At 40.9% G+C, this 13,912-nt stretch overlaps 1 protein-coding gene across 3 annotated transcripts in view; it reads right to left on the bottom strand.

The window, feature by feature from the left end:
* RASA3 (RAS p21 protein activator 3) overlaps positions 1-13,912 on the bottom strand; it is a 178,456-nt gene that overhangs the window by 47,493 nt on the left and 117,051 nt on the right. For all 3 annotated transcript variants that reach the window (XM_071744238.1, XM_071744243.1, XM_071744247.1), the window contains exon 5: positions 8,572-8,648. In XM_071744238.1, coding sequence (XP_071600339.1) covers positions 8,572-8,648 — 77 coding nt within the window. The remainder of the gene's footprint in view (positions 1-8,571; positions 8,649-13,912) is intronic.

Consider the following 13,912-nt stretch of genomic DNA (forward strand, 5'->3'; position numbering starts at 1 on the left):
TGCTCCTTTGAGAAGCTTCACCAGCATTGCTTTTGGATAGTGCCTGCTAGAAAAGCTGTAGCAATTCCAACAGTCATTGAGTCTGAAATAGAACATAAATTTACCTTTTCATATGCTAAATAGTGTGTACATCAAAGAGCCTTTTGGTACAGGTCATTGTTGCAAGACAGTTAATTTTTCCTAGAGCCCTCCCTCAAACAGATGAATTAGACTAGATGATCACTGTTAAAGTGATAAGTGAAGCAAAAACTGCAGAGGTTTAGGGTACCTTCAGCATATGTAAGGTATTAACAATTCAGAGTTCTCAAAGTCCATGCATCTCTTACAAATATGGATATTACAGGAATGCTCTCTAATGCCACCAAGCCACCCCTAACACTGTGACCTCAAGCACATATAGAAGTTAAAAATCATTTATCAAGGGGATTTATGCTTGAATAATTTGGAGTTTATAATCCCAGGCTATGTTTACTCAGTGTAAAACATGAAGTAACCTCATGTTCTTTAACCAGTGGCACCTACTGGTGAAACAGACTTAGAAGAGTTACATTCCAGCCTTGAATTACAAACCTAGTTTTATACATATTCCAGAATCATGTGATGACAATTCAATCTCAAAATGGCAAGCACTTCTAAAATACATTCTGATGGAGGTGGACTACTGCCAAAGGGTTGAATCAAAGTACTATTTATTAGTATTCCAGATACAGAGATACTTGTTTGTGATTTGAGTAAACCAAGAATTACATGAACAGAGGAGAAGCACTGAAGAAACACTGAATACAAAACGAAAGAAGGGTAAAACTATGACTTTTTTCTGTGGGACATCTGGCAGCAGCAGACAGTATTTACAGACATGGAGAAGTTTTTACAGAGAGTGAGCAATATAAACTTAATTTAGACTACAGGAAAGTCAAGAGAAGTTTTGGTGGGAATGAAGAAGCAAATGGGAGAGAACTACCTAAATGGCAGGCAGTGTAACCTCAATGTTACCAGAACTGGGAAGAAGGGAAAAAAAAATGTACTATGCTACAGCCTTGGACAGAAATACATACCCATACCTTTTCTCTTCCCTACTCCCCAAAACCCACAGTATTACAGCAGAACATAATATAAACACCAGATACTATGTAATTTAATATCTGAGCAACTTTCCCCAACCAGTTTATGAAATATATAAAAGATGAAAAGCATGACCAGGATGTAATCCTGCAGGAAAAGGCACAGCTTGATGCATGGTATGCTCTCTAGAAAAATGACACCGTGACACATTTTAATGGATGTAGGAGTTTATTGAAAATGAAGCCTTGAAATCATTTTGTACCCTCATTAGCATTTCCCACCAGCAGCAAACACAACTTGAAATTTCTCAAAATACTACGACGTGACCTGATTGATGAATACATTAAACTGGCCTGCTTGTAATCAGCAATACCCTCCCCCCCTTAACTGATTCAGCTCATATTTCAGGCAGGAAAATGAGCTTCACTGGACCCTGAGGCAACCTCAAAGCTGGCTGTACACTGTATTTCTTATTGCAATGGAGTAGAAACTTCTCAAAAGCAACATGTAAGCATTTTTTTCTCCAAACCTAGAAGCAGCAAGCCCAAGAAGCAGGGAGGCTCAGGGACCCACTCTGAATGTTGGCAAAGAATTCTGACAGCTGAAACATCACAGGAAGAACACCCATGGTCACCTCTGGCCTCAGACTCAACAGGAGCTGCACCCTTACATCCAGCAAAGATACCCTAAACAGCCTGGGACCCAGAGCTGGTGCCTCACATAATAATAAAAAAAGTGTCATCAGCACACTGCCTTCAGGAGGAACAGCTTCCCAGTTCCTGATGACTTTTTTGCAGAACATCACCTCTAATTTGGAAAAGAAAAATAATATGGCACACCACCCTCAGGAGAGGGGCAAAGCCTGCTTTACACCACTGACAAGTAACCAGAGTCCACACTAACACCACCAGCATATGCTAAAGGAAACTGAAATACTCAAGAGATTGAAGAAACTGCATCAAGCTAATGGGTCCCCATGTTCTCTGCATTAAAACAGCATTCAGAAAAAAATATACAGCTAGGAAAAGCACAAAAAAGCATTATCTAAAACTTTGCTGGCTACCTTTTCTGAACACCTGCTTTCCACTCTTACCAGCATCAGAGAGAGCAAGCTATGGCAAAAAGCAGACAAAAACTGTTCTGCAGCATCATAGATACAACATTTCCAAAATCTCTCTTTAAGGCAACATTTTAGAAAGTTTCTTTACCTATTCCTGGGATCTGACAAAGATAGTTATCTACAGTAAAGTGAATTAGCTCCAACATAAACAAGAAAAGCTAGTTAGAAAAGGAAAATTATCAGATGACTCAAAAGATGATGTCTGTATGTTTTAATTTTACACAAAAGGATTTAAATACATCCCACGATGGAAGGACTATGTGTACTCCTGTAGTCTTAAAGGTGTCTCCAAACGCAATCACAGGTGACAACAGCAAACCTTCATCAGTCAGGATGGAATCATGTTTTCCTCTCTCTTATATTAAGACGCAGACTGCTGATCCACAAGCAAGAATGGGCATTATCTCAGTCCTTTTGACTAGACTTGATATATGTGGCTCTGCCTTTGAAGAGCTATGGCTAACAAAACATATAACCCTCTAAAATTTTCAAAATGGAGCATGTTTACCTTAACCTGAGAAACATTGCATTGCATAAGAGAATTTCAGAGTCACTTACTGTCACACTGATCCAGGGCAATGGCTGCCAACCTAAAAGCAATGTGCTGCCTGTGCCACTTTCCAACAACGCTCATGGACAAGAAAATTCAAATCTATAATGGGAGCAACCAGAGAGGAAGGTCAAATGCTGCCCACTGCATGCTTTTTGCTCTATTGACATGGCAGAGAATGCTGGGGAGCCAGTGCCCAGTCCCAGCACTCCCAGCCCTAGGCAGAGGCACTTGAGAATTAACACCTTTCTCCTTACCTCCCTCTTCTGAAGGGCTTTTAAAGCTTTTAAATGCCCACAGCTCAGTCACTGTTCTCTTAATGGCCCCTGAAGTGTTTATCTTAGGGATGTCATATCTACTTATTGTTTCCTTTCCTGCTTGCTCTTGCAAACACCCCATTTAACTTTGTTCCACATGGTCAGAATACATCTGGTAGAGCTCTCAAGAGACTTGCACAGCATTTAAGTTTAATTCATAAATTAACGCAGAGCAGCCACATCTTCCACACCAGAGCTACAAATGCTACATTTATCACATAAAATTTCACCATGGCTATGTATTTGTAGACTCATGAATTGTCTAGAAAACTGTGTTACTACATATGAAAGACAGCAGTGGCTACTATACCACATATGATATTATTTAGCTATATAGATTTATGGGTCGGGTGGGGAGAACAAAAGAAGATGGGGGGGTGGGGGTGGGTGGAAGCTCTCCAAAGCAGATGTTTCCAAGTTTTTTTTTAAAACTAAGAGACAAGACATAAGACAACACTTGAAGGAGCAGCTGGGGACACTTAATAAATACAGACATTTAAATGTGACTAATTACATACACATGCTGGAATTCTCAAAGGAAGATCAGGGAGCCAGGCTCCCAGCTCATGCTGACTTTCAACAGGAGTTCAGTGGCCTTTTCCTTCAGGCATGCTGGAAGTCAGATGTCATCTTGCTAAATACAGAACACTGCTTCTAAATGTTGCCTCTGGTAGCTTAACCACAGCAAAGCCTACAGATTTCTACAGAGCTATCTGCAGGAGCCCCCCTCTTCATTAAATACAAATGCATGCATCTGCTAATGCTAGTCTGTGTTGCTCTCTGAGGTGAGAATAAGTTGTCTGGACAAGCCCAGAGGCCTATAAGCATTTGAGGAACCACCTTTCTGTGCTAAACACAAATGTGCTGTGCAGAACCTGTTCTAACAATGGTAGGGAAAGGCTTACAGAAGGTCTAGGGCTCCTCTCTGACTACTACTGTTATGAAGCAGGAAGGTTATTTGTATAAGGAATGCGGTGGCTCAGAAAAAAAATTAGGGAGAAGCACGTGCCACTGCTTTTCAGATGTGTACCCATATTCCATGAACACATCATGACTCAGTTCAAACACTCCAACCTGGCATGCCTGTAGAAGGAGCATCCTCCCCTGGCCCTTGCTGCTCATTTTCCTTCCTCTTCTTCAGAGAAAAAGAACAGTGAGATTTCTAGTAAGATGCACAGGATTAATGCCTGGCTCAGCTTAAAAAAAAACATAACGGGACAAAATACACCATTGCTCAAGCAGCTGCTAGGAGCCATGTATCAGCACAAAGGGGTGGGTATGGACATAAGCAGCAGGAAGCATGGAAAAGTCTTGGCCACTTATTTCCATCGTCTTAGTACCTTAAAATCTTCATAAAACCAGAGACAGATTTCTGGCAAGTGTCAAACAAGAGATGGCCTTTGCTTTACAGCCAGTGGAAGGTGAGGCCAGATGTTGGTAGCAACAAGCAGCCTTCTGACTGTGCAGAAGGCCAGGAAGGCTGTGAGAAGTGTGGAGGGAGACAACATGAGATCTTTTGTGAGTGAAGGAGAGGGGAGGGAGAAGCCAGAGCTTACTGATTAATACTTACTTTTTCCTTGGACTCAAGACTACTCACTATGTAGCAGACATCAAGGGTCTGCATCCTGAATCCTCTGACCCAGCTGAGACATCCGAGCCAGTCACTAGGACCATCACATTTTGCAGGAGTTCCAAAGAAGGAGCCCACAAGAAGCAACCTGTTCCCAGAAGGAACACCCAAAAGCGAAAGTTGGGATTCTTAGAGGATGGCAGCAGGAGCCATCAGGGGACACAAGTCTGAATTTGGTGCCTGCATCTGTACTGTCAAGGTAATTTTTAAATCCACTCGTGTTTCTCCTTATTACCTCTTTTGCAGAGATTCAGTCCAAGAGATTGTGCTGTAGCAGCTGGCAGAGACCAAGCCTCTCATGAAGCACAACAGCTTAGTGGTATGAAAGTACTGAATGTTTCCTAAGGAGAAGCTATTAGGTAACAGTCTTTAAACTGATTTTTTTTTTTCCTTCCTATGCAGAAGCTAAGGAAGTTCACATGTTTCTGCATTTCAAAATAATCTATTACTTAGTGTTCAAGAGCTCAGCACTTAACTTTAATTTCCCCTTACATTCAGATGAATTTTCCCATCCACCCATCCAGCTGACTGTGTGCTCCATGGGACTGCAGGCTGGCTCAGCAATGACCCAGCTGCTTTCGAGGCTTTCTGGAATGCAGAGGTGGCAGCAATATGAACAGGCTCAGAGGGCACACTGCTGAAGACTTATGGATAAGTTGGTAAGAAAACTGACCTTTATCTATTTTCTAGATAGGTGAAAAGATCTCCTAACTAAGCCCAGTCTTCATTCAGCCTGCATATGTCTTTGAAAACAAGCACTATTCTGGGGCTTTAAAAAAGTATGCACTCCTTTGGTATTTTTAAACAGCTGCCCACCAGAAGCAATTTTTTTTTGTCCTTGCAAACATGAACTGTTTAGCAAGTTCTACCTACAAAGCCATTCACAGGGCAGTGTTTATCTCTGGAGATAAGAGCTCCATTAAAAAAACAAACAAACAAACAAAACCCAGATAATTTTCAAAACTCAAAGTGTAAGGGAAATTCCAACAACAAGCATGAAAAAGTGTTCTGATGAACTTAAGATGAAGTGATTCTAAGCTCTTGCTCATGGTTTTATAGCCTTGTCTTTCTTGCTCGCTGCAACAAATTAATGAGCTGTCCACAAGAAAATCCCAATTTAACAAAACTCAGTCAGAAGCTGCACTCCTCTAATACATCCAGTCTCTGCTTACACTCCTGAACTACCTTATAACAAAGGTTCCACCTCCCATACCTTTGCTGTTCTTCCAACTGGCAAATTCCAGTTATACAAACATTAGGTGAAGGTTTTTTCACTATAGCACTCTTTTCTTAGGGGCCTAAGCACTAGAACCAAACTATGTATGAACAAAACTAAATGAGATTTCAGATCACACAGAAAAATGTTACAAGCTACAGTTGCTAATATACCTTCAGAAAGCAATCAGTGTGGCATGAAGAAAATGCTGGACTGCATTTGAAGCACTTTTTTCCCTCTTGCTGATATAATCATTCCCCTCTTTTCCTTCGTCATTACCTTTTTCTTTCTCACTCCTAAGACACATTACTATGAAAACCTGCACCAAAAGAATTGTCTATATTCTAGAAATACTTTTATTTCCTAATTTCCTCATCTAAGATGCTAAGGTCTACTCTCACTTAGCACTTGAATAACAAAAAGCCATGGAAATCAGCCACAACCACAGTGCCTAGGTGAGCTACAGAAGAGAAGACAACAGTAGGAAAGATAGCTTCAACAGACAAAAGCTTCTAAGGGCTCTGACTTTCAAGCTTTGTTTCTAAGAGCCAAGGGATGGATTTAAATCAAGATAAACTGTGGTTAAAACCTCATGATTTTTCTATGCATTTCAGCCAATGCATTGTATTTACTGAACAATACCTAGCAAATCACAGTGACAGAATGCTTTGCAAGCCAATTAAATATTTTGTCTACATTGTAGAAACTGAAGTCTTCAAATCAAGTCCATAAGGACAAACATTTCAATAAAGATTTCACTAAAGATTGACCTGCCTGGTCAAATGAGTAGGAAGGTAGAAAAACATGCTGCATTCTGCTATATTGTTGAAGCTGTCACTGTCTTGTTGCTTTTCATGAAGCAAGAAACCGCATGTGTTATGAGGTAAGAAGGACCCTTTCAGAAACCTATTTCTAGCATCTCAGACATTTCATTTTAAAGTCTATGGGTACTGTAATGTTACCAGTCTTACTCAACTGAGGACAAAGAAAAAAACCTGGCTTTCTTTCTTTAAAAGAAATCTGGCTTCTCTCAGAGCAAAACCAAGCAAGGCAAACACTCTGAAGGTCATTCAGTATAGCACCTAACTATTCAAAATAGACCATGCTAAGAGTGGAAGGATGTTCCAGTTAAACCACGTTTGCAGAGTCCCAGATATAACTCACAATTAGGGTTCAGAGGATATGGACAGGGGCCTTTGTGGCTGTATTACACCAAAGGCGTGCACAACACACTCCCCAAAAAGACTAAGCAATGAAAAAAATAAACTGGTACTTAGGACATCTGTGATCCTTTTCCCTCTCTAAGCGTAATATCCTCTCCAGGCTTACTCTGAGGACAGTCCAACCTTAGTGATAAATCCACTGTCCTGTGTCCCACACACATGTACCCTCTCACACACCAGAGATACACGGGGGCAGAAAGACAAGAAACTGCCCTTTCCCACCTTCTTTCCCCTCTTTCCCCAATGCTTTCCCCTCTCCTGTAAAGCCCTACGACCTACAGCAATACAAATAACACCGCAACATAAGATGCCAGCCTAGGACTTGGCAGATGCAGGTTTGACCCCTGGTTTCTCAGAATGAATGTGATCATCATCACTCAGTCATATTCCAGGGGCACAATGGAAAGCTCACAGTGAGAACTGTGACACAATGAGAGTTCACTGGTAGTTGTTGGATGAAAGCTGGATCCTCCAGAGGGTACATGGCTACACTGACATGGCAACTTTTGTCCTGAAAGGAGTACAGCTGCATTCCGGTGGCATTGCACTCTGGTTAACAAGTTCACAGGAGCTCAGAGCCTACACAGCCACTTGCACCAGATTATCCCTGTTATTCTCATGCCAGCAGACTGAGGAAAGAAAGATTTCAAACACACCTACTCACAGAGCTCTGGCAGGGCCTGGATGGTCAGTAACAAAATCATGTTAAATACTGGTCTGAAAACAGGGCTGGTCAGAACTTTCCCTGAAGCACATTTTTTTCTATTGATGCAATTTTCTACCTATTTGAAGTGTATGATGCCAACACAGATTTTGACAACTCTTACACCAGACAGGGGATACAAAGCCAATTCCTGACAGAAGCCAACCAGCTTTGCCACTGCTCCTGAAGGAGTCACCTGAAAAGCTTTGGTGTGGTCAGAGAGCAAATAGCCTTCCAGACTCCTCCTCAGAGGAATACGAAATCTTGACTCTGATCTGAAATCTTCCAGCTTCTAGGTTTCCTCGCATTTGAATAAGATTGGATGGGTGATTCTGAGACTTTAAAAGGCTGCTCTAATAACTGATGGCAAACTTTCTGTGCTAAGTCAGCTCTGAAATACTCTGTAACCACACAAGTTGTGCTACAAATTTGCTTAGCTGGTAAGGTCCTTAATGCAAATCAGGACATTAATATTATGCTTTGATGTCTTCTCAGTCTATGCCATGACTAAATTGGATAAGTGCTTTATTAACATTTAAGACTATTAGGAAGAAAATTATGTAGATTATGTGGAGAGAAGAAAAGAATATGAAAAAATCTCACATTTTATAAATTCATAAGGATATCACTTAATAACATTCAATGTGCAATCAATATTTTGATTCCTCCAACAGTTTTCAAATGAAACATTGCACACCATCTGTAATTAGTGTGTTTCTGGTAATTCTGCATTTACATTTCCAATCCTACCGTGTTGCAAGCTTATGGCAGACCACACCAGTGTCTGTTATGACTTCACTCAGTCTCAGCTCCAGGTGGACCTTCCCCTGAAAGATACCAAAAAGACAGTACGAAACATTACTTGTATGCATAGCCAGCCACAACACTCCAACTTAGAACAAAGCAAGGGAATTAATGGAAATAGTTCCAGGAAAAGCTTAAAGATTAAGTAACAGCCATATAGCAAAGGTATTTCACCTGCCAGAGAATCTGTATCAGTAGTCATTTCACTAAATTTCAATGCATAATGGTTGAGGGATACGGAGTATTTGCATTCTGACACAGAAATACTGTGTTGGAGCTTTATCTATATTTAACATGTTTAATATTAAACTAAGATCTGCAACACAACACAGTAATTGAGAAGATATCACAGCAGTGTGGTAAAAATTAACACCTAGAAAAACATTGGAAAAAAAAGAATTATAAAATAGTATAAACTGTCAGAACAAGTATCACTAAAACTATATTGGGCAACTAAAACTAAAAATACAACCATGTTGCTAGCATTCATAGCATCTATTACACAGTCTTCAACTCCTTACCATCACATTGACTTAGTTACGACTTGTGCCAAAATGTTATACTCAAATACGCTAAGTAAATAAAGGCAATCATTAATATAAACTGCATTCCTCTTGTTTAAAAACCTGAGCATCCAGTCCCTCTGGCAAAAATTCAGAGCTACTCTTAAAATGTAGATATGCCCAATGTAAAATACATCTTATTATTGACCTATTCCCATCTACAAGGAGGGCTGGAAGGAGGATCTGAGGGACCACAGGCCTGTCAGCCTGACCTCGGTGCCAGGGAAGGTCACAGAGCAGATCACCATGAGTACATATGGGACATTCAGGTGATGAGACTCAGCCAGCATGGGTTTATGTAAAGCAGGTCCTGCTTGAGTAACCTATGACAAGACTTAATTTAGTAGATGGAGAAGGGCTGTACTGATGTTTTCTACCTAGATTTTAGTACAGCTTTTGACGTCGCTTCCCACAACACTCTCCTGGAGAAACTGGCTGCTTATGACTCGGACAGGTGTACTCTTCATAAGTAAAAAACTGGCTGCATGGCCAGGCCCAAAGAGTTGAGTGAATGGAGTTAAATCCAGTTGGCAGCCAGTCACAAGTGGTGTTCCCTAGAGCTCGGTACCAGGGCCAGTTCACTTTCATGTCTTTATCAGTGATCTGGATGAAGGGATCGAGTACACCCTTAGTAAATTTGCAGATGACATTAAGCCGGGTGGGAGTGTTGATCTCCTCGAGGGTAGGAAGGTTCTGCAGAGGGATCTGGACAGACTATATCAATGTGCTGAGGCCAACTGTATGAGATTTAACAAGGCCAAGTGTCAGGACCTGCACTTGAGTCACAACAACCCCATGTAATGCTACAGGCTTGGGGAAGAGCAGATGGAAAGCTGCCCAGTGGAAAAGGAGCTGGGGGTGGGGGGCTGGTTGACTGCCAGCTGAATAGGAGCCAGCAGTGTGCCCAGGTGGCCAAGAAGGCCAACAGCATCCTGGCTTGTATCAGAAACAGTGTGGCCAGCAGGACTGGTGAGGCCTCATCTCAAGTACAGTGTTCAGTTCTGGGCCCCCCACTACAAGAGGGACATTGAGGTGCTGGATCAAGTCCCAAGAAAGGCAACACAGCTGGTGAATTTCTGGAGAGTAACTCCTATGAGGAACTGCTGAGGGAATTGGAGGTGTTTAGTCTGGAGAAAAGGAGGCTGAGGGGAGACCTTGTCACTTTCTCCAGCTACCTGAAAGGAGGTTGTAGTGTAGTGAGGTGGGGGTTGGTCTCTGCTCCCAAGTAACAAGCGATAGGATGACAGGAAATGGTTGGAGGTTATGCCAAGGGAGGTTTAAGCTAGATATTAAGAAAAAATTCTTGGCAGTTTCAGGCTGATAGTTGGACTCTATGATCTTAAAAGTCTTTTCAAACAGAAATTATTCTATGATTCTACTCTGACATGCAGGCACTGAATGTCATCAGGACAGCAACAGTCATTCACCTTCATAACCACTTCCCCTCCACCCTTTTCACCAAGGGATCCTAAAATTCACCCTGCCAGTTAGTCAGATCTCATTAATATGAGTGTCATCTTTGACTCAGCTCTACCTCAGCTCACACAAAAATTCTGTTGCCACCTCTTTTGTAAGATCTTCCAGATTTCACCCTTCCTCTTTTTTGCACATGACCAGGACTCTTGCCAGAGACTCCACTGTCTTTTCTGACTGGTTACAGCAACCTCGTGCTCTGTGAGAAGATCTATCCTGTGCAGATGAAAGTGAAGATCAAACCCTGGCCTCAAGTTGCACCCATGCTGTTAAGATCTACTTCCTCTACAGCAGAGCTGTCTGCACAGAAGCTGGTAAAAGTAGTTGTAAGCAGAGCTGGGAGTGCAGGAATGATCAAGTAGCATGGACACACAGAAGTTCAGTTCAAGCTCATTCCCTGGTTTCTTACATTCACCTTCACTGAAGCCAGTGCCAGGATACTTGTTCCTGAACAAGCCTAAGAGAGATTCTGATTCTTACTGTAAGAGTAATTTTCTTCCTTTTCTTGTATACCCCTTTCTTAGTACTATCTTAGTACTATTATAGTACTTAGTGCTATCTTTCTGCACTATCTTGAATGCAAACTTTCAGTCCTCAAACCTCTATCTCCTACTCAAAGGTTCAGTATTCTGATTTAGTAGTAGTTTTTCCTGTCTGAAGGCTGGAACACAGGCCTTTCAGGTACATGTGGCAGATAACACTGGTGTTCATCCAGAAAACAAGAAAAAAAAGACCTCTCCATGCTGTTCGAAAGCCTGTATTGCAGAGGCATCACAGCAGCTCACTGCCAATTTGAACAAGGAAGGACACCAACTTGTGTGGGAATTTAAAAATACGGCTCCTGATAGGTGTCTTTTACATCATTTTAAGCAACAATTTAAAAAAGCAACAATGCAAAATCCCAACAGGTTGCATATGCAAATGCCAGCTCTGTAATTTTCTTCTAAACTGAAGCCTGCCTTCATGAATAAGGGGATTTCTTTAGAAACCACTTCTAGACTACCTATTTTAACATTCAGTACCACCGCAGTGCCCATCATACCCATGCATAACAAAGACTAAGCATACAACCAGCTGAGAATTCTGGACAAGCAGGATAGTTTTCTGGCTTTATTTTTGCTATGTTTTCCCTTACTCACCACTGTTTTCTCTTCCACTGGTCACATTTGAACACCACTAGTCTCCGCAGAACAGGTTTATATTATGAAGCTGAAAAAATAACACTGCCATCTTCATTGCTGTCCTGCAATCCTGCCTCTACTAGAGATTCAACACTAATACAAAGTTTGAAGAAATTTAAAGACAGGAAAAGACCCTTGGGAAACTTAGAGAAAACACCCCTTTGCAGAAAAAAACCCCAAGAAGGTAAGATAATGTTTTAAATTAAATATTTCTGATGATCTCAAAGGCAAGAATGACCTCTCTCAGTAAAGAGTGAATGCTTCAATACACTTAAATGAGCCTGAATGCAAACCTACTTACAGTACCAATTTGCTCAATCTTGCACAGACTATAATGGAAGCTCCCTATTTTAGAAATCTATCTGCAAACATTTTTTGTAAGTTGGCAGTACTTCACACATTTCCCCAGCTACAGTAAGTACAGAAATTCAGCTCCACCTCCTTTGGACTGAGAGTAACTGTTTTTTCTTGTAGCTCTCATTTTTCTCTTGAAGACTCTGAAATTAGTCAGCTGCTTAAAAACTGACTAAAAGCTTCAGGCAGCAAAACAGAGGTCATGGGATCCCTGCGACCAACAGCCCTGTTACTGCTCCCAGAACACCTCCTTACTTCCAGTTAAAAATTCAAACACAAATGCATTAAAATAAGGCTATTCTAACATACTTGCAGGCATAATTCACAGGAAGTGTAACTCCTATATAAATGTTTTTTTCTCAAATCAACTATATTGTTAGGTAAAACATAAGAATGCATCTGAAGAAATCTACTAATGAGCAATGCCATTAGTTGGTTTACAAAGTAACAGATAATGCATTTTTAAAGAAAACTATGCAATGAATCAGTATGCAAAAAATCAACGGTTAAGCTAACAAGCAGATGACCAGTTGATCACCTCTCCTCCATTAAATATACCACAGGTACAGGGAGTTACCAATATCCTTATTTAGTGACAATTTATAATAAAGAAATTACTACTTTGTTGTCCCCACACTGTGGCTTGATCCTGCTCAGACAGAATCCCTGTTGCAGAGCCAGAGGTTGAGTCCTGTGTCACAGCCATGAGGCTTTTTTTCCTCTCAGCACAGAGAAAAAAAACCCCAAAGAAGAAGCTGGAGGTTTGAAAATTTTCAAGGAGAATGCATTAATTACCAAAAACTTTTCTATTAAAAATATTTCAGGATGTTCCTAGAAGCAGCTACACTCATTACCATACTCTTCACATTTGGAAGGGTAGGACTTCTTCAAGGAACTATCTGAAGGAATGCCAACTTAACTGCTGAATGCTTCCTTTTTCATAAACTCTGGCTGATATGGGTGAGGAGGTTCACAGGTCGTACATCCTTCCTAATCACATCTAACACCATTTAATGGGGCCAGCCAGCTTCCATTCTTCAGTTCTTGATTAAAGAAGTCATCAGTAGATTAAATTTATTTTAGGGAAGTACAGAGTATTCAAAAGGGAATCAGCACCAAAATTTTTAAAGGACCCTACTCAGAAGGAAAAAATATACTATGCTTATTAAATGTAATCTTTACTACTAAAAAATAATAAAGTTCTAGTTTTCTTAATAGTCTCCTAACACTAACAGGTATCTGGAAGAGCTACAAGCATAATTATCTGAATAAACAACTGACCATAAGCTTGCCAAGAACAGCAAAATCAAAACCAAAGTCCTGTTTATATGGACAAAGGATATACAGGTCCTGTCTCCAACAATCTCCCTTCTCCTTGGAATGCAGCTGTGAGTTACTGCAGACTGAAACATCAGGAGACAGCTGTAAAGCAAGTACACAAAATGCTACCAACCTGTATCATGGTTTTAACAGTTGCTAATTTGCAGTGTAATTTAAACGCTTTGAAGGAGAAAACACATAACCACATATTACTCTGCAGTTATTCTTACAACAAAGTGCTGCTATTCTGGCATGAAACACTTCTAGTGGTGGGACTCAGATAGAGGCAGCACTTGAAGTTACCAGGACACCACTGGGAGCCATTTCAGAGCAGAGTTACGTGCACAGATTTTGGCCTGGAATCTGACACACACTCTGTGATCCAGGGACTGAGTG

Source organism: Heliangelus exortis, chromosome 1 (genome assembly GCF_036169615.1).
Source record: "Heliangelus exortis chromosome 1, bHelExo1.hap1, whole genome shotgun sequence".
NCBI lineage: Eukaryota > Metazoa > Chordata > Aves > Apodiformes > Trochilidae > Heliangelus > Heliangelus exortis.